We start from the raw sequence: 25,323 nt of genomic DNA, 5'->3' as shown, positions 1-25,323 counted from the left end.
TGGATGTGTTTAGAACTCAACTCCTCAAAAATACAGATTAAAACAGCACAGACACAATATGGCTGGGTGAATCTCAAGAAAACATATTTGACCCCAAAATCTAATTAAAAATGAAAATAATGTAATTATTTTTTAACCATAAAGATAATTTTTTTTGTGACAATTGTGATTATTTTCAGGACAAGCTAATTCTCTTTAATGCAAATAATAATTAAAAAAACTCGTATTACCTAATTTTGTGTCCATGAGATCCACTTAAAATGTTAGTAAAGCTTTTGCACCAAAAACAGTTGAAACTGTTTTTCATATCCATTTTCCATTTACTCTTACCTGAATTAAATATTCTAAGAAAACCATTCTAAAACTATTTACTGCATTAACTTCAATGTAATTGCCCTCTTCAAATGTAAATGGAGAAAGAGAGCTTAGATGTGCCAACACCATTTTTTTGCCTATTTTTTATTTCTTTATGATATTACAGACATGACAAATAAGCAAAATCCTGCCTCAAATTCCCATTATTCTCAATTGTGAATATGATTATAGTGTCATAACTGTAATAAAGTTATGTTTTATTCGATTACAGTAAGAATACTGGGACCCACTTTATATTTGGTGTCCTTAACTACTATGTACTAGAGTATATGATACACTGTACTTAACTTTACCCCAACCCTTTTCCTAAACCCTCACTCTAACCCCTAAACCTAACCTACTCCTAAACCTACCTGTACCTTAACCTCAGTAGCATCAAATGAGAATCATGTGAGAATTTTACAGAACATTTTGTACTTAAACAATAAATAAATTTTATAACCATTAAAGACACCTAATATAATGGGACCGAGGACCTGGGTACCTCAGCGAGTTTTGACGCTGACTACCACCCCTGGAGTCATGAGTTAGAATCCAGGATGTGCTGGATGGGTTTCCTAAGCTACCAAATTGGCCCGGTTGCTAGGGAGGGTAGGGGTAACCTCCTCATGGTCACGATTAGTGGTTCTCGCTCTCAATGGGGCGCATGGTAAGTTGTGCTTGGATCATGGAGAGTAGCATGAGCCTCCACATGCTGCGAGTGTCTGTGGTGTCACGCACAACGAGCCACATGATAAACTGCATGGATTGACTGTCTCAGAAGCGGAGGTAACTAAGACTTGTCCTCCGCCAACCGGATTGAGGTAAATCTGGGTAGCTCAACAAGTTTTGACACAGACTACCACCCCTGGAGTCATGAGTTTGAATCCAGGGTGTGCTGAGTGACTCCAGCCAGGTCTCCTAAGCAACCAAATTGGTCCGGTTGCTAGGGAGGGTAGAGTCACATGGGGTAACCTCCTCGTGGATTAGTGGTTCTCGCTCTCAATTGGGCGTGTGGAAAGTTGTGCATGGATTGCGGAGAATAGCATGAGCCTCCACATGCTGTGAATGTCCGTGGTGTCATGCACAGCGAGCCACGTGATTTGACTGTCCAGCGGATTGACTGTCTCAGAAGCGGAGGCAAATGAGATTTGTCCTCCGCCACCAAGATTGAGGCGAGTAACCGCAACACCATGAGGACCTACCAAGTAGTGGGAATTGGGCATTCAAAATTGAAAATATATATATATATATATATTTTTTTTTTATATAAAAGATTGGGACCAAATGGCATATTACAATGTTTTAAATACAGTTTAAATCAGCATAAACTAAACAGTTTTTCTTTGAGGTTTCTTTAGTGTTCCTTTGTGTGTGTGTGTGTGTGTGTGTGTGTGTGTGTGTGTGCCGCACCTGTGCTGCGGCCACTCACTATGTGATATATTCATATTCCACTGCAGCATTGAAAAACCCTTGAAGCTCTGGCACTTAGATGTACTGCAACATGTAACAATTACATTTCTGATTAACTTTCCTCTGGCTGTTCCAATGAAATGAGATGACATGATGAGTGAAAGGTGAGAGAGTGCAGCTAAAGGAAGTGAAACTCTTACCAGGCTCCCAATGCCACCCAGCGTGTGATTGGCACTATAAATAGAGTATGTCAACTGGTACACTCCATCATTGGTTTCGCTGTTTCCATAGAAACCCACACCCACCGCTGAACTGTGAGAGAAAGAAAACAGGACAACAAACAGTTTGCATTACAAACACAGTTTCATATCAATAAAAGTATCTTATTTTGCTTCAAAGTTCAGAAAAATCTAGATATTAGTTGAAGTGCATGCCCACTTTAAAGGGAATATATTTTGAGTAATCAAGTTTTCTTTTATCTTTTGAAAGAGACTGATGTACTAAGAAAACAAATTGTAAGTTTCAGAACTCAAAACTTCTTCCCCAGTGAAAAATACTTTTAAAATGAAGCTGCAAACACATCTAGTTTGAACTTGCACAACTTGTTGACATCAGACAGAAACATTAACAAACAACCACCCACATTTAAGTCAATGATTGCATTCTGTGTTCAGAAGCTTTGCCTGCCCAATCTCTCTGAGCTAATAAAAAGGAAGTAGAAAAGATCCTATAATTCCTAATATCAAAAGAGCCAATGATGTAATGGTAAAATGTGGGAAAATATGCAGACTGAATTAAAATTAATATCAAATTAATAGTTCACCCAAAAATGAAAGTTTTTCACTGAAAAATGAAGGTGCAGTCAGTAATATTTTACTCAATAACAAAGTTGCATTCCTCAAGAAATTACTTGTAATTTTGAGACATGTGTATAAAATCATGATCACTCACATTAAAATAACCTTATAAAAGGATCACATGACCAGCTAAACACTAGCTGTTTTATAATAGTAACCGCCATGTTGTTGGACACTTTAAACTTTAGGTTGTTTCTCACCAAAAACCTATCATGTGGTTTCAGAACAGGAACTTTGAGCAAATACTACAATAGTGTATAAATACACTATATAATTGTCTTTAGCATTATAGTAATAAAACATTTGAATTGTATTTCTTTTTTTAATTACAGGGTTTTTTAAACTATGCTTAGTGGTCATTAAAATGTCACAATGTAAAAATTTTATTAGTCCTATAAATAGGTTTAATTTTCTACTAAATGTAATTTCTTATTGTTTTTCTTCTGATTTGGTGGTGAATGTGACCTGGACATGTTCTTGACAGGTTTTGTTAGATTCCACAGTAATTTCACTTACACAAGGGATCTTGCTAGATCATTTATTGAAACACTTCATATCATAGGCTAGACAAATAGACAAATCAACACATCATGGGCCAATCCCTTATGATATCCTGCTGCAATAGACAGGAAAAGTGTGCTCACCATTACTAGCTTGACTTGATAATTTATCACTTTGACTGCATCGGTCCCATGGCGACATCTAATGTGAAACCTGAGTAAATGTTTCAAAGCGGTCTCCAGAATTTTAGTCTACCTGATTAGACTGCTGTGGTGTGTGTCATATCTGCCCAGAAACCTGTCAATTCTTCTTCATTACGCAAAATCATCAGAACCATGTGTTCAGACCAGCTCAGTCAAATTGTTATTTCCAAACCCCCAAAAACCTAACAAAATAAAAAAAAAACATAAAAAACTGAGAAACACTGCTTTTTTAGAAGCCGTTTCAGCTGGTTTAGCTAGTCTCCCAGACCAGCCAGCTTTAGGTGCCCAAAACCCCTCTAAAACCAGCCAAAAGACCAACCTGACCTGGCTGGGAAACCAACTAAGACCAACAAATCATCTTAGGCTGATTTAAGCTGCTTTTTTCACCATGGCACTGTCTAGGCATGATACTTCTGCATTTGGAGAGCCTGTTTTCCCATTTAATTTTCTTTGATGGCTTCAGCGAGAGGCTATATTTCACAGTGACATGAGCAAAACCAGTGAGAAACCAAGCGTACTGCACGTTGTGCGTATATCACAACAGACTGCTCTGATTGTTATAACAATATGATTCATTGGACGTTTCAGTATTTCTTGTCAAATTGTAGTTTTTTCTATTTGTTTTTGTTATTGCGAGTCACATGTACTTAAGTGAGCACATTTCCAGATGAATTCTTTCAGAAGAGCCAGATCCCACAGTATACTGACAGAAAACAAAAGCCAGTTTTCTGTCACATGAATGATGAAGCAATTTCTGAAAATTAGATCAAACTAACCTCATTCTGGTCAGGGATCACAGGTCAGCTGAACCGACAGCTTTTTTAAGCAAGGACTGTGCAGTGTTTGAGATGATGGTCTCTCACTTCCCCTGTAGTGTATTCAAATAATTGTTTTGTTGACATGCCACTGATTTTGATGAAAGTTCATCAGCAACTGTACTGATTACTGCCAACATGTTTTCATTTTTACTATAGTGAAACACTATGCAACCATAAATATTTCAACCAATAACAGGCTTTTTTGTTGTCACTTGACAACGTTGCGTTTTTAATTCAGCAAATGGCGTTGTTGTAAGTCACAGAAATACATTGTCATTTTACATGAATCAAAGTTCGTTTAAAAATGTTTTAACTTGTGGCAGTCCGATCAAATGAGTCAAGAAAGACTTTCTTTTCTTATATTATTTGCAGTTTTTTGTCGAACTGGAGATGAAGTTGATCACATTGCATTTGGATAAAGTGCTCCAAACGCATGCTATTGGGTAATTCTCACAAAATACTGATTTCACTCAGTTAACACTTTAATTTATTTATTTTTATCTTTTATATCTAAATGCCATTATTGAATGAGTACATGAAAAATCAGTGTTCAAAACAATGTCCTTACCATACCCTGATACACTATGTTAAGCCAACAAAAATTATTTGTATTTTGAGCAGTTGGATTTGGCACAAATTCAAATGTCGCACTCACACAGTTCAGGACAGCATCGCTGCAGTCTGGAGGGATGTTTATCTGTTATCCGTTTGGGGAAGTTGTTTCCCTGCTATAATGCTTGGATATGTTATCTGGTAGGGTTGTTGAAGCTTATGTCGCTAGTCATGCTTGTATGAATCCAACAATTCTCGTATGTTAACTGACCGTGAAGCATCTTCATTGTCTTCATTGTCCGGTGAAGATACTGTAACATGTTTAATAATATTCATGACTTCTGAGTATTTTATAACATTGCTGTATTTTCCAGGTTCCCCAAGACTGTGTGTTTGCCGCCGTTTTCTCATTTCTTTTTCCCCAGTCACAGAAATCCACAAGCTATCACTTATTGTCCTTTTAGCAGATTGCCTATTTAGAAGCCACTATAGGTACAGTGCAAGTTATAATAAGGAGGTTCCCCATGAAATGTATTATTACCTAAAATTGTTTAAGATGTACCGATTTCATAGCACAGTAATGAACAAATTAATTTGTTTAGCATGTATCCATCTAACTAATATAACTTTACTGCTAAAGAAATGATTAATTAATTATTGTGCTTTTTATATTTCATCCCAATCATTATTGAATGCTCATTTTATGTTTTTAGCTAACGGTGTAATTGTATGCAGGGCATTGACATACAATTGTAGTATTACGATTTTAAATGTATTATCAACTGAGGCTGTACAAAATTATATAAAACAACAAAATCTTACATTGAACTCATATCAGCCACTTCACGAGTTTCACCTCTTAAATTGATAAGTGTAGTACAATACAAATATTAATGGTAGATAAAACACTTGAATAATCATATTAAAATATACAGTACTAGAAACTGGGTGGTAGTTGAGGAGAGACTCTTGTTAAAGCGCTTTAAGTGTCAGAAAATCGCTATAAGTGTAAAATGTATTAATTTATTCCTTCATATATGTAATTAAGATTTGTTTTATATGTTTTATCGAATAACATATCAACATGAAAATAGCACGTTATGACTCCAGCTCTCAATATTTACCAGTCATGATAACACACAGGCGATGTCCAGGTAAGATCCGCCAGAAGAGCAGTGCTGAACACGAATCACGTAAAGTGTTCTTCCACAAATTGCCATTCCCAAAATCCCATTTTAATTGAGCAAAAGTGGTCAAAATGTATCATTAAATGTATTGCCTTAATTTTGCATCAGTTGCATTAATGAGAATGTTGGAAAAACTACAAAGAGTGAGGTGACAATTATCCAGGTATCCACATTTGCCTCTTGCTCGTGCATTATGGCAGAACAAGTCTTTATTTGTTTTGAATAGGTAGAAAAACGTGTTGCAGTAGAGAAATTAGAGAAAAAAGGCTTGATGGACACCAGGTTTTTCATTCTATTATCCAGGTTTGGAACATCACTACTGGATCGCAGTTACACAACATACATTATTTAAAACATTTAAAAATAACATTTAGTTTTTTTACTTCATTTAATAGTGCTAATTTTAAAGCTGGACATGTTGTGGTAATGAGAAATGAACTGGAAAATTCTTTAAACATCTAAAGAAGAATTACCTCATTGGTTTAGCTGATGTTTTAATGTAACAAAACATTATTTCCAATTGGAGGCACAAGAGACACAGAAACTACATACTTCACTCCTAAATATTCATTTTTCTCACAACAAGGAGGAGGATTAGGAGACCACAAGACCACTTCACAGTTATGTTTTATAGTTTTAAACACCCACCATTCCTTTTTAACCACAAATACACATAATCACACACACTCTCAAGTGAAGTACTACACTAGGTGTTGTCAGATTTCACACAGTTAGGAACAAAAGCGGACTAAAACGCTCCTATTGTAAACACAGGAAACCCATTGAAGGATAATAGGGGCTGAGCAGATGGCACAAACCGTCCTGCTATAATAACTCCTCAGCAGGATGTGTGTGTGTGTGGTGGGGGCAGGTGGTCCAGAGGCTGAGTGAGAATCATGTCTCTGATTTCCTCTAAGCATGATGGATTTCAGGCTCTTTCCTTATATCATTATGACAACTCCCTCAGGCCAGCAGCGCTTCTGCCTCCATTAGTCAGTGTGCTTGCACAGCTCTCCCAACTCTGCATCCAGCAAGCCACTGAAACCAGTGTTCTTCTTTTTACATCTCACTAACAACCTGCATACCTCCATTAATTTAAGTGCTGAACCAAATAAGGAGCAAATTTGAAGGAACTGACTGGACAATCGCACACAATAGCATTGTGTATATTGTCGTATAGTATGTCAACATAGCCTGCTAAAAAGTAAGAGCTTATGGCAAAAAAGAGGAAAATACAGTTTCCATAATATGTGCCACATATCAGAACAGCCTCCACAGGCCCCATATCACTGCTCAAGAGAGGTGATCCTTCTCCAAGCCACTGGGAGACTTATTATCCAATGCTTCAGTAAACAATCATGGCACTTTTCCACTGCACGTTACGGATCAACTTGCCTCAACTCTACTCACTTTACGTTTCTGAGCTTGCATTTCCACTGCAGTTTAGTGCTCTCAACATGGGTGGGATTATACTGTAGGCTGATCGTCATAGTTGCGCCACCTCTACTGCCGTGACATCATCTTAAACACGACACAGACTGACCAAAACAATAACACGACCGCTAGCTGTTAGCTACTAGCTCAGTGTGCTGCATATAGCAGTTGTTGCATGGTGACTTTACACAAGTGTAACAGATAAATTGGCCTGGTTGTTTTAGAATCAAGCTTCCAGTTGCTGGTCAACTAAATAAAGTGAAGATTTCAAGCAGAGTATAGAGTTAACGTAACAAAATGTACCATCCTCCAGGGCACTCACCCTCCCATTGCTCGCCGGTTTAGATAGCGTTCATTTGGTCGAACCACTTTCCCTTGATGGAACTTTTCCCTACACTTCCTTTCGTTCATTGCTAATGAGTGGACCGTCTGCACCTCGTTTATTGACCACGGCATGGTTTTGCGCACAGCCATTTCTTTTTTCTCAATTCGAAAGTCGCATGAACAAATGATACCGTTATCACTGTTGCTAACTTTACATTTACATTTATGCATTTGGCAGACGCTTTTATCCAAAGCGACTTACAATTATTACAGGGACAATCCCCCCGGAACAACCTGGAGTTAAGTGCCTTGCTCAAGGGCACAATGGTGGTGACTGTGGGGTTAGAACCTGTGACCTTCTGATTAACAGCCCTGTGCTTTAGCCACTACGCCACCACCACCACTTTAAAAACTAGCGAGTTGATGTCGCATGTCAGAAGTCCAGTGACGCTGGTAGTGATGATTCTCCCTGACCAATCAGTGATCTGCAGGATTTTGATGTCACGTTTAGAGCTCGGCTCACTTGGAACCTCGACTGAGGTGGTACTAAAAAAAGTATCAGGTACCATCCACAGTAGAAAACCCCAAAAAAGCAAGCAGAGTCGAGTTGAGTCGAGTTGTACCATGCAGTGGAAAAGCTCTGAGAGAGTGGAACAGCAGGATAAAAGTGACATTTACACACCTAATATGCCCAAATGTGTCTCAGAGCCAATGACAGTCACACTGTCTCATCTAAGCCGCCGTTTCAGATCCTATTCTGCTGAAAGGACCTATAGCTGTGGATGGATCGTCAACCATCATTCCTCTCTGCAGAGCTTTAATGGGGTCAGCTGTGTCATTAGAGTTCAGAGCATGGCTAAAATACCCTTCATTTCTGATCATCAAAAATACAGAACCTAGAACAGTGTTGAGCATTATTCAGAGATTTGACCCATTCTGAATTGATAATGCCTTTAAAACTCCAAATCAATTCCTTAAGTGGCAAACAAGGTCACAGAAGTGTTTTTTAAGTGGGTTTTTTTTTTTTTAAGGATGCCAAACCCACAAAAATTGGGTATTTCCAGAAACATTGGACGACATTAATAATCAATGTTTGAAATAATCAAATGTCTGAAAAGTCTTGTAAATAAGAGAACACTTACAATGTGTTGTGTTCTTGCCCATTTAGTTGTTGTTGTGTGTTGAGTGTGCTGAATGTCTTTGAATTTCTCTTGCTGCCTTACAGAATTGTGTCCATCCCAGGAATGATTATATGGACTAGAAAGTGTTAATGTTCTTCCATGCATAAATGTGAGTATAACACTGAGTACATGTACAACAAGATGCTGATACTTTCAACAATCAGCTCAATCTAAAAAACTAAAATCCACAAAGAAGAGCAGCCTGGCCTCATGAAATTTACATGAGCATTAAAAAGTATTTGCAAAACTGAAATTACGTGCTTCACTACACATTCGGCTGCAGTTTTAAAATGCGATGTCCAGTGGGCAGAGTTGTCAGATTGGGTGGGTTCCCGTCCAATGAGGCTGGTTTCAATAGATTTGTGCGGGGGAAAATGTGCTTGGGTGGGAGGTCAAAATTTGGGCTGCTTTGGAATGATTTTCACAGGTTTTTAAAATGATAGAATACAAAATTTCCATTGCCCATGCAACTTAAATAAAGAAAAGGTCTCCACACTCAATCATTCAGTCAAATAGCCAGGAAACTGATTGACAGAAAATCAGTTTAATCCTGTTCAGAGGAGCTACGAGTTGTCTATGAACTTTGACTGTTCTGTGTATTAACGAAATCACCTTTCCTGACGATGGGCAGGGCATGTTGCAAGGATAAAGAGCTAGTCTTTTTTCATGAACTTCGTAAAGGAAATCGCAATTGAGGGCCCCCAAGAAAGTGCTTTAAAGACCAGCTCAAGAAGCAGCTTTCACTAGTCTGCATCCATCATCACTTGTGGCATCAGGAAGCAAGTGACAGAAAAGGCTGGAATTGCTGCATCAACTCAGCCAGCCTCAAGTTTGAAGCTGACAGACAAGCAACTGCTGAGGACAAGAGGAAAAGACAGAAGGAGTAGGATGCCCTTCAAACACCACCAGCCCAGTGCTTCCCTTCTCCCAAGTGCAGAAAGGTTTATGCTGCACGGATTGGGCTCTCCCTGATCATCGCAAGCGAGAGAACAAGCCATAATGCCACTTTCACTTTCGGCCTTCATGCCCAAAGTCCAACGCTCTATCAGGTGAGCTACCATGCATGCTATTACAGTGGGTCTGTAATAGAAGTGTTAAACAAAATATTTGTTCCAATCATGCATTAAAGTAAAAGTGTTTTGATATCATAACATAGCGGGGGGTGAGTAATAGATTGAAAAATAGCTTTTTATACAATCTAAATCAGACACTGTACTCATGATTTGTGTGACAAAGATTAAACCACACACTTGTTGTAGTGTTTATTTCGCCAGGAAACTGCAGCGAAACATAGAAAGCGGCACATACAACTCAGTTTGAAAGAATTTATATAGAGTAACTATGAGACTGCAGTTTTGAGTTCGAAACATACATGCACACATTTGCACAATCAGTATATGTTTTTATGTGCAGAGTAGGGGTTATTGGCAAAAATCTAAGTGCGCAGTATTGTTTTTTGCACACCCAAATTTAAAAGCTTTCCTTACAAACTGTGGCAGCGGGGGCGTGGTCAAGCGCCCGTCCGGGAGAGAAAAGCGGTAAGGGCGCTTACACCTGAGCTAAATTATGTCTAAACACCTGTCTCTAATTTCAGTGAGTACGAGGAGAGCGGCATAAAAAGGCAGCGAGAGGGCCCCAGAGGAGAGAGAGATGACCAAAAAGGGAATTAAAACCTTACCTTGTGGTGAAGACCTGTTTCCTGTCCTCCTTCCTTGGGAAGTGTTACACTGGTGCCGAAACCCGGGAAATTAAAGGAGGACAGGAAACAGGTCTTCACCACAAGGTAAGGTTTTAATTCCCTTTTTGTTCCGTACAATCTTACTATTTACAAACACAATACAACACAATGCCAAACACTGGGTTCGCATGTCATCTCTCTCTCCTCTGGGGCCCTCTCGCTGCCTTTTTATGCCGCTCTCCTCGTACTCACTGAAATTAGAGACAGGTGTTTAGACATAATTTAGCTCAGGTGTAAGCGCCCTTACCGCTTTTCTCTCCCGGACGGGCGCTTGACCACGCCCCCGCTGCCACACAAACATATAGTAATCTAATTGCAAAAACATTTACAGAAGACCAAACATTGCCCCCATGGATGCAAACACACACACACACACAAACAAACACAAACACACTTTAAAGTAGCTTTTTTAGGTGTATTTATATAGTAAAACAGAAAAAATATATATATATATTTGTTAATCATACCACCAGTTTCAAGTGTTTTAGAATCTTAAGATTTAAGTTGCAAAATGGCTCAAAGCATATAATAGAATTAAAGAGAAGACTTTGAGCTGATCAGATAATCCAATAAAGAGCATGGACCACCAAACAAAAACATAAATGAGATAAACTGCCACATTACTGAATTAAGAGCCTCTTGTGTAAAAAAAACATGCTGATGCACACCTCTGTATTTAAAATATATAGTCGAACTGTTTGGGGCTTTCATTACATTTGTTCCCATAAATGCTGCGATAACAGCCTTGCCTTCAAGTGTATAAGATGACAATACCCTTAGTTATCTGTGTTTAACCAAAAAAATAACAAACATACATGTCATGTGTATCAGCAGCAACACAGAGGAAACAGATACCAGAGGAAGGTGATGTCATCAAGTAGGTGAAGGAAATGAGAAAATGTATTCTTGCAACTTCATTCCTTCACTAAAGCTTTATTTGCACACTATTTCCATTCCACAAGAATTATGTTAACTTAAAAACTCCAACTTCAGTTAAATCAAGATAATGTTGATACAATGATACAATATCAGGGTCTTCTCTATAAAGAAATGCACGCATACACGCATACACACACACACACACACACACACACACACACACACACACACACTGGATCCACCTGGCTGCATCCAAGACACCAAGGCATTTTGAGGACACAACATTGTTTGATGTAAGTAACATTAGCTAACGCTACATTATCCACTGCAGTTATCAACTGGTCCAAACACAATTTTAACATTATCAATGTACGACAGCAAACAGATAACGTTACTGAAGAAGTTATCATTGATAATTAACGTTAATCTAATGATAGCCAAGTTAGGTAACCACCCTAGAGGGTCTGAGGTCCACCCACCACACCACAAATAAAAATGTATAAATTCCAGCCACTTCCTTCACAACCGTTTGATGGTTGGGCAAGAAACTAATGTATTAGCATTAGCGAAACCATTCCTAGCAGGAGGCAGGTGCTATTTATAATTTATAAATGTTCTTATTATAGAGAGCGTTTCTTGGACCAAAATTTGCTACAATCTTAAATTTTTGGTCAGCTCTCCCTGAAGATAAAGTGTATAATGTATCTTCTAAAAACTAGTTTTCCCCAACTTTGACTAGCTTATCAACATATACTGTAGATGACCTCAAAGCTAACACACAGACAAAAAGAAACAAACTGTCATTTTTAATTTGAAGTCTTTAAAAGGGCCTGTTATTTATTATAGAAAGGGTTAAGCATCTCAGAGCCACACAGGTAAAGGGTTAAGCGGGACTTTATGCTAAGCAGCATCATGCACCAGCACTTAGTATAATAACTGACTTTGTTAACGTATTCCAATCAAAAGTGATCATCCCTATGCCCTACTCACAACAAAAAACAAAGCTCTTAATGTGGGCTCTCTAAAGAGAGTATGGCATTATATTTTGAACATACCCTTCTCTAAATGTCTTGTTAAAGGGCACTTGGTGAAAAAATAAACGTTCTTACTTTTGTTTGGAATGACTCTTCGAGTGGCGTCCCCTTCTCGAAGTGCCCTTCAAAGGCACAAAATGCAGTTTGGAAAACGATGTGCGTCTACAACTGGAATGTTAACTCAATCAGAACTCCAAACATCCATGACTGTCACAAGTTTCAGCTGAACCCTCAGCCAATTCAATTTAGCACTTTGGCCAAAGCATTTGTTCTCTTTTATTAGCAAAATTAAAAGTAAACAGTGCTAGCAGTGCGCTAACCCTCCAAAGCTCTGGAGAGGAACTGACCTCAAGGGTTTGAGACCTTAAGAAGATTGATTAAGAGGTTTTCTTAAGGGAACGAATTGAACTTCAGGTGAGGACACTGATATCTTAGGACTAATTATATCATTCAGGCAAGTATTCCTTGACCTGACGTCCAACCAGAGACGTAGCCAGTGCTCAACAATAATTTTTTTTTTTATTTAACCTTTATTTAACCAGGAAAGTCCCATTGAGGTTAAAAACCTCTTTTTCAAGGGAGTCCTGGCCAAGAGGCAGCAAAAACACAATCAGTTACATTTATAAAGGTTATACAACACAAATAATTAAAAACATTTACAACTTAAACAGGTCATTTCAGGTTCTCTCAATCTGGACTTAAAAGCATTTAAGGTCTTTTTGCAAAAAGTTCCATGCAGAAGGAGTGGAGTAGACAAAAGCCCTTTTCCCCAGTTCTGTTTGGGCAAATGGAACAAAGAGCAGCAACTGATCATTTGATCGCAATGAATAAGAACCAACACTACAGCGCTCAACAATAAGGATTTCCTTTGCTGGTTCCATCAGGTCAGTAATTCAGACACAAAAAATATGCATATTATTTTTAGCAACACTTTTGTATATGTGTCAGGAAAAAATATATTTGTATTTTTCATTAAATATTAGGTGCTATATGTAATGTTTTTACTGTACTAAATCATAAAATGACCATAATATGTCATTAGAGAATTAGGAAACATGCCAAGTTGAAATACTGTCTTCTCTGATAACAATGCTACAGCCAGTGTAATCTACTTTGAAGTTTCCATTCCAGGCCAGAATTTCTGTTTTTGTTTTGGCCTGTGTGATCCCGCCCATTTTTTGGCATAATTTGCATGTCCTCATTCTGGCAACCCTCATGAGCTTCGAGTCTGGGGCAGGGCAGACAACTCTCCAATATTTAGAATTTGGACTGCAGTACCCATTTCAAACACTTGTTGTCAATCTTACATATAGCATAATAAAAGTGATAGAAGACAAAAAAATATTGGACCTATTTTGAGCTTTGCCAGTCCATCAAATGACATCAGCAAGTGACATCACAGCATTGTAACAACATTTTGGCGCATATATGTGAATGCTAACCAGGGCCATCCTATGCCTGAGGTTGGGGAATGCGGTCTTCTGTTTAGGTTTTAATTTGCCATATGATATGGAAATTATACAGTATAACATAAGTTATACAGCATCTTCCAATGCAACACTACTCCGATTGGGCAAGTGATGGGTCCATCAACTGGCCTGAAATGCACTCACACTGGTCTGAGCCATTGGACCATCCTAAATGTTGAGCCTTTCTTTTCCCGATCACCTCCAGAAATGGAAAAGTCATCTCACTGTGAATATGATCATTCGCCAAAAGACTTTGTGTATAAGAGATCCTGATGTAGTTTTTTTTTTTATGTCTATTGACTTAAATAAATTAAATGAATTCCATGACAGGTGGACGACTGTTACCCAATCTGTAAAGTATCGAGCTTGGAGTGCTTCCATCTTCCATCCAAAGCAGTGGTTCATGCTCTGATTTGCTCCGCCATTTAGAGGATCAAGGAACTGTGTGTAACATGAGGTCACACAGTAACTGGCTTAAATACTAAAAATATCTCCTCCTCAGCTCACGTCTCACACGTGTACCTCACGCATAACAAATCCAATCCAAATGCACCATTATCCCTGGCAAAATACCCCTGATATCCTAAATGAAATGTCACAGGTTAAAGTAAATCTTATTCTATCCCTAAATGCACTCTCAACCCTTTCTACTCATTGGCTCTGGATGAAACAAATAAATTGTATATGACGCATCTCCCTCTTTTTGACCTTTCTCTTTGTCTCTTTCAATTGTGCTAGTGATGTCAATGTCATGGGTTCAATTCCCAGAGAACAAACGCATTTATAATGAACAGGAATACTAGGAATACTTGCTTGATAGGAACCAGCAAACCATGAATAAAAACATGCATAAATACCTCTTTAAACTATTTTTTTTTAGAAGTATACATTTATTTTGCCTTTTAACTATATTTTAGCTATATTTGAATGTTTATTTTACATTCTTTTACATTTATTTTACATTAATAAATCTTGCTTCAAGTGCATTTGATGACCTCTATAGGGGTTGTTCACACAAGATGCGTTTTTGCCTACATTGGCATGGATTAATTGTTTTTCCTGTGTAAAAATAAGCTACATAAGAATCTTTGACTGTTACCACACGTCTTGCTGTTTTATCAACCTGAAGCTTATCTTGCCCACTGGTGCCACAATTTTAAGACACCGTGTTAGGTTAAAATAAGTTTAACTTTTCATGTTTCAAGACTGCAGCAGTAAGTTCCATTCTGCTGCACTTCATCTCACTGTCATAATACAGCAACACTTTCTGTGTGAACAGCCCTGAATGATATAAAAGTGACAAGTAAACATCTTAAAAAAATATATATATTTGTATTATATGTATGTTTCTTTGGATAAAAGCATCTTCCAAATAAATGTAAATGTAACATGGCAAGCACCAGAATTCAAGGAAACGCCATAATGTTGCAATGTGCATATAGAGAAGCGTTAATTGCATGCATTTTTTAATACAACATCATTTAAAAGTGCCAAGCTATGAATGAAATCAGTCACCACGTAGAGTAATGCACCTGTCCTGGTGGACACAAAACAAATTCGAGATTTTACTCACCATATAACCAGACCGGTGATAACTGCAGCCCATGTGACACAGCAGGTGTCGGGCCTCTTGACTTCCTCATCCTCTTCCCTACGACAGCAGCACAGGCAGGTCAGATATGCACACAGCACCATCAGACTCAAGCCCAGACCCAGTGCAGAAACGCATGCCAGGATGATCAGAGACTGCACAACAGAGTCACACAAACACAGGGTAGATTTTCAAATCAAACAATAAGCAGAAAACCCCAAAATCTACCAGTTTAATGTAAATAGACAACTATAAGTAAGCCATTTACATTTCTCTGTTGTTTGAGCTTCCCAGCCAGCCCAAAATAGCTACATTTGTTCATCCAATGGCATGAGTTTGGAGTGGGACTATCAAATTCTTCTACCAATGTCAGATTAGAGAGTGATCATTATATTTGCAATAGAGCGCAACAGTACCTGCCCTCTTTATCCATCCATTTTGGAATCGGTTTTCCAATTAATTTTCTCCATAGGGAATTAATTAAAGTCTTCATTAACAGCTCTGATGTGAATCACAAGATTGCAAACTTTAATTTGAAGCAGACAGTATTTGAAAATCAAGCAAAAAGAAGGAAATGAACTACAAACCCATTAGCATTGCGAATTATGTAATTGAGTGAAAATGAAGGAAATATATATATATATATATATATATATATATATATATATATATATATATATATATAAAACTACTGATTTAAAGTTGATGATTGTAAGTATAGAATCAATATATTTAAAATTATGAAATATTTGGATACAGTTTATACAAATATATAAGTAGTTTGAGAGTGTAGGGAGACATGACAAAAAAAACTAAAACTTTAAGGAGCCAAATGGCAGATTTTAGTCACCATATCACAGAATTGCTCAATTTAGGTAAAAATATTTTAGTTAGTGCTGCTCTTCAGAATCTTCATTACAGATGTTTACTTTAAGTATAGTATGCATATAGTAGTGTGTTGTCTTCTTGAGCATCAATTAATGTTTGCACCTTGTATACAAGTCCCTCAATTGTCCTAAGTGTCAAAAGCGCTCGCTCGCTCGAACAACCCTCGTATACTCTTCACGTTTAATGAACAATAGATTCATCTATTATCATTGATGCCGTGCCAAAAAGAAAACAGTTCTGCTAAAGTCAATGCAGTTGTGAAAAATAAGAGTGAGCAATTGTAAAAGAGTTACAAATAAATGTCATACATAGTCGTTTATATGTACTTTGTAATGTTATCTTTGAGGAAAAACATGCCAATGAAGTGTTTTCCAGAACAGTCTATATGCAGAAAATAAATATGTACAGCTCAGTGCGATTATATGTTTTGATGTTGTGCCTCGAACAGCTGTGGGTGAATAAATCGTACAGTGGTTGTTCTGAGGGCGAGCTTGGGTGCCCATGCATGTCATCATGGTAACCCACATGGACTATGGCTAAATACAAATGATCAGTCTTTGAGTTGAACATCATGTGATGAAAGTAAAGCACGACAGCTCTGGAGTCTTGTGATCAAGGACTTGCAGAAGCACGGAGGAAAAGCCGGTATGAGGTTTAAAAAACTCTGATAACAGGAGCTGGGACTTCTGTTCATTTAGATGAAAAACAAATACTTTTGAACTTTAAAGCCACAGCGAGGTTTACATCAGCAGAACTGATACGTGACATTAGATAATTACTGTATGCTCTTAGGAAATCTCCAAAGGGTGGCATGTAATCATTTTTATTGCTCTTACTGGTACAGACAATCCACCAAAACCTAGAATAACTCTGTTTGACTATTTAAAGGCAAAAGTATTACAGCTGTCAGAATCAAACTACCGAGAAAAAATGCCTCATGCTGTCATATGAGATAGCAGGCTCAAAAAAATAATAACGTTTCTCTTCGACAGTAATTGAGTGATTCTCTCGAAACCTGTCAAGAAAATGACCTGGGTTTTTACTCCAAAATCATTAGTAACAAATATAAAAATTACATTACACACACACACACACACACATATATATATATATATATATATATATATATATATATATATATATATATATATATAGGCTATATATTAAATAATGAGAGCCATTCTGGACCATTATGATTTTTTACATTGTGACATAATTTTACAGGTTAGAACAAAGGGAGGGGGAGGGCCTTAAGACTCTTAATGGCCCTAAATGTAATTTCTTTTGTATAATGCAAAATAAAATGTAATATTTTTGTATACTGATTTGAGGTTAATTCTGACCAAAATATTTTCTTTACATGTTTCGTGAAAATCACTCAATATGTTGAAACAGAGAATTCTGCAAAAATCTCCTGCACCGACTTTTCTTCAGTAATCTCAAATGTGCCTCGACAATGTCTCAGACTATATGTTTTGCAGAACATAACCGAAAACAGGAACAAAGTCCATTTTAATTGTTCCGGAGAGAAAACATTATTTTTAAATTCTGATAACTTGTTAATTTTGATCCGATAAAGATTTTCTTGAAACCAAAGACCAAAGGGACTATACCACTATACCACTTCCTGTTGCCTGAAAAAATTAGGCTTCTCTCTTAAATGTGGATTTATACAGATTTGATGCTGGTAGGTTTTTACTGAGAAGATCTGTAATTAAAATATAATTACCGGTACAGTTTTTTTTAAGCCTTATTTTAGGATAATGTTCAGTTTCATATGGCTTATTAAAGCTAAAATGTCAAAAGCAATGAGTGTGTGGTCCCTTCTCTTTTGCAAATGTTGGTTATTAAATCAGAATAAAGTTGATTCAGGGCTTTTTTTAGCTACAGAAGAACATGGTCTAAGTATGCACTTTCTGTGGATACAAGGTTTAAAACAATAAGGTGATGTTTAGTTCAAATGCGCCTGTGCATGTAGGAGAGAGATTTTTAAACCTTTAGGGATATGTTTTATATTCAGAATACATTGATTGAAAAGATGTTATTTTATATAGGGTGCTGTATTCTATGCTTGTTGTGATTTGTCAAGATGCCAAAGTCTGCCAACAAAATTCAATGTGAACCCAAACATTGCCCATCAAATTCTCCCAAGACCAAAGCATCTGTGCTACAGCACATTCATTTTTATAGCCGCTCTTACTGTATGTATATAATACTGTAGTATATTTTTTATTTTATTTTTTTGGTAAAAATAGATGGGAGAAACATCAGTGATTTAGTTGATAATGCAGTGAAACAAAACCAATCATTAAGTCTCCAAAGCTATGAAAGAGTTACCTCTGAGCAATACAATTTTTCCTCTGGGCAATTATTTATACAGTAAGCACCTTTTAGACAACTTATTTTCAATAACATTATCAGCGATCTGATTTATGGCAAACGTTTCGACCGGTTATTGACTAAAGCATCAGATCTACAGTAGCTTCATTATTGTGTGTAAATGACTGTAAACGAAACCCCCATGGCAAACATTACCCACAATATAACTGTTTGATCTCTATATTTGTCCCATTGTTATCAGAGGATGTTTAACAGAAGAGCCCAATATGCACCACCACATTTGGCCAAACTTCCTGCCAGTGCTAAAGAAAACAATGGCGGAGAGATGTAGGCCAATTCAGAAGGGCAATCAATGATGGAATTTCTTATTTCCTATAGGACTATAGGTTAACTTGAAGACTCCTAAAAACAGTTTCTCACTAAGTTGTGATGGCTGGATGCCCTTTCAAAAGAATACTGAGGTGGTCCTATAGTATAGTGACTGTATTAGATTTAGGCTAGGTACTTTGACAGCATGGTACTGCTGAATGATTACCACATTCATATACCATGGTACAGTATTTATAAGGTTCAACAACCCAGGGTACTTTAAAGAATATCATGGTACCAAATGTCCAAGTGAAACACTGGCATTACCATGGTTCTTCTTGGTCCTTTGTTACTATACTGACTGATAAACAAACATTATTATAGGGTGCCAAGGATACTTAACAGATTGTAAGAATAAATGTAAAAACATGATGTCACACCACACTAAATAATATTTGTATCCCGCTGCACGGACATTTTTCTCTGATGTGAATTTCAGCTCCAAACCTGCACAATGTTAACACATCTCATGACATCATAAACCCTTAAGACGGTATTAGAAACATGTCAGTTTTCTGTTTCAAAGAAGCAATTGAAAAGAGGACGGGACAGGGTAGAATTGAATCGAGAGAAAGACTTGACAAGCAGTTTATTCCAGAACGGAAGATTAAAAAACTTGTGTTGCTGCTCCATTGATTTCTTCAACTGTACCAGATAAATGTGACCTCGAGTAAAGCATGTAATATCCATTCTTATAAAAACACCAGCTGAAGGATACGATGAATCAATGCAGAAAATGTTCCTCTGGAGATGGTATATACTGCTACTATCACTGTGTATGGGATATAAAGTTTCTTTGATAGAGATCTGAGACTGTTCATGACACTGAGCTCTTTTGAGTCTATGTGCATGAGCTTGGTTTCTTTAACACTCTATAACGATTCCAAACTCTATACGGACAGTGTGTAAAGTTAAAAAATAAATAACTGGATCTGGTTTATATTGTCATTAATGCAAGGGGATGTTTTCTAATTGACTACATAGCATGCATTAGGCCTCACTGTGGTAGGATTCACTCTTAAAAGCATGGTTTAATTCAGTGCTAGATTGCTCAAGTGAAATGTACAAACAAAGAGTGATTAAAATGTACTTGAAACGGACTTGCAAAGTGTTTGGAGGGGGCGGCATGTTGTCACACCATATGGGGTAGTTTCTCACAATGGGAACTAAGTCATCTGGGTAAAACTTTACAATAATTTTCTATAAGTTAACGTTACTAAATTAATTAGGTATCACATGAACTAACAATCCAGTTTGTAACCGCATGCTTTATACATTTTTTGTATGTTTTATTACAGCTTGTTTTAACCCTCATCTACTCCTTGGGTCATTTTTGACCCATTTCCATTTGTTTCTTTAATAAAATTGTATCCTTTGTCTGAGTGGTAAAGGACTTAGTGACTTTTCCTCCACATGCTGTCTGAACACACAAAAACAATCTGGACTTGATTCGATGTCAAAGTGGTCATAAAAAAAAAAAAAAGGAACTCTTGTACTTGATTCGATGTCTAAGTGTGCCAAAACTGACCTGCCATAGCAAATGAATGGGAAACACAAAAAAAATAATAATAATTTGTCAAATAAAAATCAATAAATCAGACACAACGCAGAACACAACCACACATAAATGAAGGGGTGAAGCTATAAATAATACACAATAAAGATAACACACACACGCATGCGCGCACGCACGCACACACACACACACACACACACACACATCTCATAGACTTCCACTGATTTCATATCAGGTTAATTATATATTCTATTTCCCAACTCTACCCCTAAACCTAAATCTAACCATCACACAAAACATCTGCACAACATTAGATTTGAAGATCAACATCATCTGAACCATTTGGGAGCCTTTTGTGTGTGTGGGTTTTTTTTTTTTTACATGAGGATATTTTGCCCTCAAAAGTGTAAACAAACCTGTCCAAACATACAGTAACAAACATACCACACAGGTCGAGATTATGCTAGAAGTTTGATGTTTGAAATAAATGACAGGTAACAAAATAGTTACTTTTCTTTGTAACACAATCAGATTTGACCGTGGCATCACTGTCATGTTTGACAGCATATTGGAGCATCATTGCAAAATCTGACTCTTCAACACAAGTGGTTTAAAACAAATGCTACAATTTAACAAATCATATTTTTTTTAATCATGTCTAAAAATATATCCAATCCATAACTTGTGATAATATCAAGAAATTAAGTTTGTTACAACATTGGCTTATGCCTCCTACACACTACATAACTTTCAAAGACGTCGGATTGTGGTACCGTTCATATTACACAACTGTCTGTCTTGTCATTTAATTCGTAGCGTTTTCAAATTACACGACTAAATTGATTTGTAATTCAGAGCCAAATAAGGTCTAAATATAATAAAATACCCCCCATTTCCTCCCAAAAATGCACAACTTTAGTGTTTTTTACTTTATTGAAGTTAGCGTTATTACATTTCTTTCATAAAAATAAAATAATTACTAGTTTATTGTCAATAAACTAGTAAGTCCGAGGAGCTTGAGTGTGATTCTTAAATGGAGAATGCAAAAGGGTTAATCATTGCTAATGTTAATAAATAGATTTACAATTGTTTATTGTTTGTTGATAATGCATTAAATGCTTACAAATAGGCTTCAACAATTAATGTTAAAAAATGTATTAGCATTATGTTGAAATGAACATTAACCAAGATTATAAGTAGAGGACCGGTTTCCCTGATTAATCAGTGCCAATAGTTGCTTTTTGTAACTATCAGTTATTGGAGAAAAAGCAATGCTGATAGTAATATTTTATTTTTTATTATTTATTTTTATTCATCATCAATAAACCACATCTGTTCAAATTATAGGCTGTAAAAGTGTTATTTGGTAAATACTTAAATACTTCCTGGTGAATTTCAGCTTATTTATAGTTACAATTTCCACATTGTGCACCAACTCATCATTTCTCTGGTTATTATTGTTTTTTGGTTGAGCAAGAAACTGCATCTGGGATTTTGTCTCAAAGTTATTGTCAAACTAGTTTAATAAAAACTACTGGCCGATTAATCAGTTGTTCATTTCACCACTTTAGTTATCGTATTGGCCAAATCCACAATCGGCCTACCTTTAATTACATTTGCTGTAAAAGTATTGTCCATTGTTAGGCCTAGTTCATGTTATTGGCAGTCAATTAAAGTTAACAAATACAACATTTTTTATAGTGTTACCACCATCTTGCACAACATAACATTGTAGGATGTATTATAGGTATATAATACATTATATTTGAATGGCTCTTCAGATAAATGTAAATAGTAAAACAATTGTGAAACACTGAATTCATGCAAATAGCTAAAATGGAAAGTAACATTCAAAAATGATCACAGAAATTTTCTGACCAGCAGAAATTGCAATGTATTGTCAACATTTTACACTGTATCATTATATAGATAACACTTTCCTGAATGTAGCCTATACACCATGAATGTAGTTTTAATGTTTTACCTTGTTTACAATCCAAAAAAAAAACAAACAAAACAAAAAAATAAAAAAAAAAAAATCACAATTTGTGAATTTGTCTCTGCTACACATACTATATATCAAGAAATTGCGCAATGCTTAACCACTGACCTGCTGATAGTTGGCGTCTTGTGGCTTAAATGTGTTATCGACCGCCTGGAAATTAAAATTAAAATGCGGGAAATTGTGCAGCCAGTAGGTCCACCACGGGGCAATATAGTCCTGTCGCGCCGAGGCCATCCTGGAGGAGAAAATCAACTACACCGCTGACTTTTGACGCGTGAACCGGAGCTCGAGCACTCCGGTGATCCTCAATGTTCACTTTATATATCACGTATAGTAAACGCACAACACAACACAGATCCGTCACCCGTGGACAGGACAAGATGACCATACAGGGAAACACCGCAAAAAAGTATTTCCCCTGGCGCTTTTCGAGTAAAGGGATGCATAACACAAGAGTTGTGTTTGTGTGTGTGTGTGTGTGTGTGTGTGTGTGTGTAACTACACGCAGTACTCAGTTGTGACCTCTCAGTGCTCACTGACACTGACTGAAACTCCTCGCGTATCACTCTCGCGACTGCGCAACACACACACACACACACACACACACACACACACACACACACACACACACACACACACACACACACACACACACACACCGGTCGGGAGCGCGCGTTCACCCGAGCGCAGCCACTCAACTGATGAGACTAGTTGTAAACAAGCTTGAGGTGATGTACTGAATGGATGGATATGTAACGGGGGCCAGCTGATACGTGATAACTGTCCGCTATGTGTAAACCTCACTCCCCTAGCCTTAAAGGGGCGCACTTGCGACTGAAGCTACTGCAAGTGTAGAGCATTGTGTTGAATACTGCATTCATCTAGGCAATGATTCCTACATTGTTTTTAATGTACTTTTTGATTGAACTGTCAAAGAGTAGCTAATTTTTGCTCCAAATTGGATTCAAAATCAAAATAACATTAGACTATTATTTCCAAGATGCTAATCAGACTGAACTCACTGAAGTAAACGTCAAACATATTGAGGTTGTGTCACCAAAAATGTAGTTTAGTACTGTTTAAAATGTTATCATTGCGTACTGCACACTGCAATCATAATGCAATGATACATAGTAAATAAACAATGCATTGAGTATGCATTATTAAGCAGTACACTGAACATAGTCAGTCAATGAGCTCTTTCATTCGTGTCCAAGGTTGACATCTAGTGGACATAAAGGACATTTCACATAAAAATTGGCCTGTTTGCCAATAATAAAGACAGATTCTGACTTTCATTTTCATACGATGCATTAAGACACATTAATCTTTCATAATAGAGTTCCTCATTGGTTTATTATTATTATATATTATTTTACATGAACACATTTGATGTATCCCTACACTGGTTGGCTGATCTTTGCTGGTTGAATAGCCTGGTCAGTTGGCAGGTTCTAAAAGTGTTTTGGGGACTTTTTACTAGTCAGGCTGGGAGACAAGCTTAAACCAGTTAAAAAAAAAGCTCAAATCTAAGCTGATTGACTGGTTTTAGCTGTTCTTCAGCAGGAAGGTCACAATTTAGGAAAGTGTTCCTAATTAAGTTATTAATCAGTATAATTATGTACATGTTTGCTAAGCACAAAATTTTTCATAAGCTGAGTATATTGTTTTCTAGAGGTACTTAATATTTTATAACATGTTGTGATAGATGTTCAATTATTGGTTTTTAAAGGAATACAGATTGTTCACCCAAAAATGTAAATTCTCTCAACATTTACTCACACTCATGCTATCTTAGATGTGTTTGACACACACACACACACACACACACACACACACACACACACACACACACACACACACACACACACACACACAACAAACACAAACAAAGATTTTTAGAAGATTATTTCAGTTCTGTAGGTCCATACAAAGTAGGGCTGGGCAATGTGATGATGTAATCGGATATCGATGATGTCTTACAAAGATCCCGATGCTGATTGCTAACAGATGATATTTCAAATATATTAAACAGTGGCCAGTATGTGAAACTAGCACCCGCCACCCGCCATATGCGACAAGACTGAATCCAGTCCGCTAGCTCATCGTCCAAATGTATTTCATGCTAAATAAATTTTGCTCATCTACCCACAACCCACTGTTAGTCACAAAGACATGCACGCGAAGAAACACACTTTATTATATTTTTAAGAACAGACAAAAGAAAAGCCGTCAGTGCTTGTGTCTGATTCGCTGTTTGTTCAGAGGCATGCAGCACGAGTCTGTCATGTGGAACAAGCACATGTAAAGAGATTTCACTCTTTTTTTCTCTCTTTCATTCATCTGAGAACTGTTTGCAAGAATAATGCAATCTATGAGAATGCAGCAAATTATCTCCGATCATCTCAGGAGGTGCTGTGAGTTTAGTTTTAATTTTCTTTACATTTATTATTGTCTTTAGTTCTTAATCTGTAGGCTATTAGTAATTTTCCACCTGGTGTCGTTGATGGATACTTGCGTGATGGCAAATCGAGCCGTTGGAGACGGTAACGGTTTAAATAAGGTGGTTTAATACGATTATTTTATAACTTTTTTTGTTTAGTTTAAAGTGCAATTTGAATTTAAAATGTCTTTTGTTTATGTTTTTCGTGTTTCAATAAATTAATTACA

At 36.9% G+C, this 25,323-nt stretch overlaps 1 protein-coding gene across 1 annotated transcript in view; it reads right to left on the bottom strand.

The window, feature by feature from the left end:
* LOC127647992 (protein tweety homolog 2-like) overlaps positions 1–23,143 on the bottom strand; it is a 55,170-nt gene extending 32,027 nt beyond the window's left edge. The window contains exons 1-3 of the mRNA XM_052132544.1: positions 22,759–23,143; positions 15,518–15,690; positions 1,968–2,079 (exon numbers count right to left, since the gene is read on the bottom strand). Coding sequence (XP_051988504.1) covers positions 1,968–2,079; positions 15,518–15,690; positions 22,759–22,887 — 414 coding nt within the window. The 5' untranslated portion in view covers positions 22,888–23,143. The remainder of the gene's footprint in view (positions 1–1,967; positions 2,080–15,517; positions 15,691–22,758) is intronic.
* Between the last annotated feature and the right edge of the window lie 2,180 nt (positions 23,144–25,323).

The sequence above is a fragment of the Xyrauchen texanus genome, chromosome 8 (assembly GCF_025860055.1).
Source record: "Xyrauchen texanus isolate HMW12.3.18 chromosome 8, RBS_HiC_50CHRs, whole genome shotgun sequence".
Lineage (NCBI taxonomy): Eukaryota > Metazoa > Chordata > Actinopteri > Cypriniformes > Catostomidae > Xyrauchen > Xyrauchen texanus.
The sequence above is the reverse complement of the archived record's forward strand: the minus strand, read 5'-3'. Positions and strand labels throughout refer to the sequence as shown.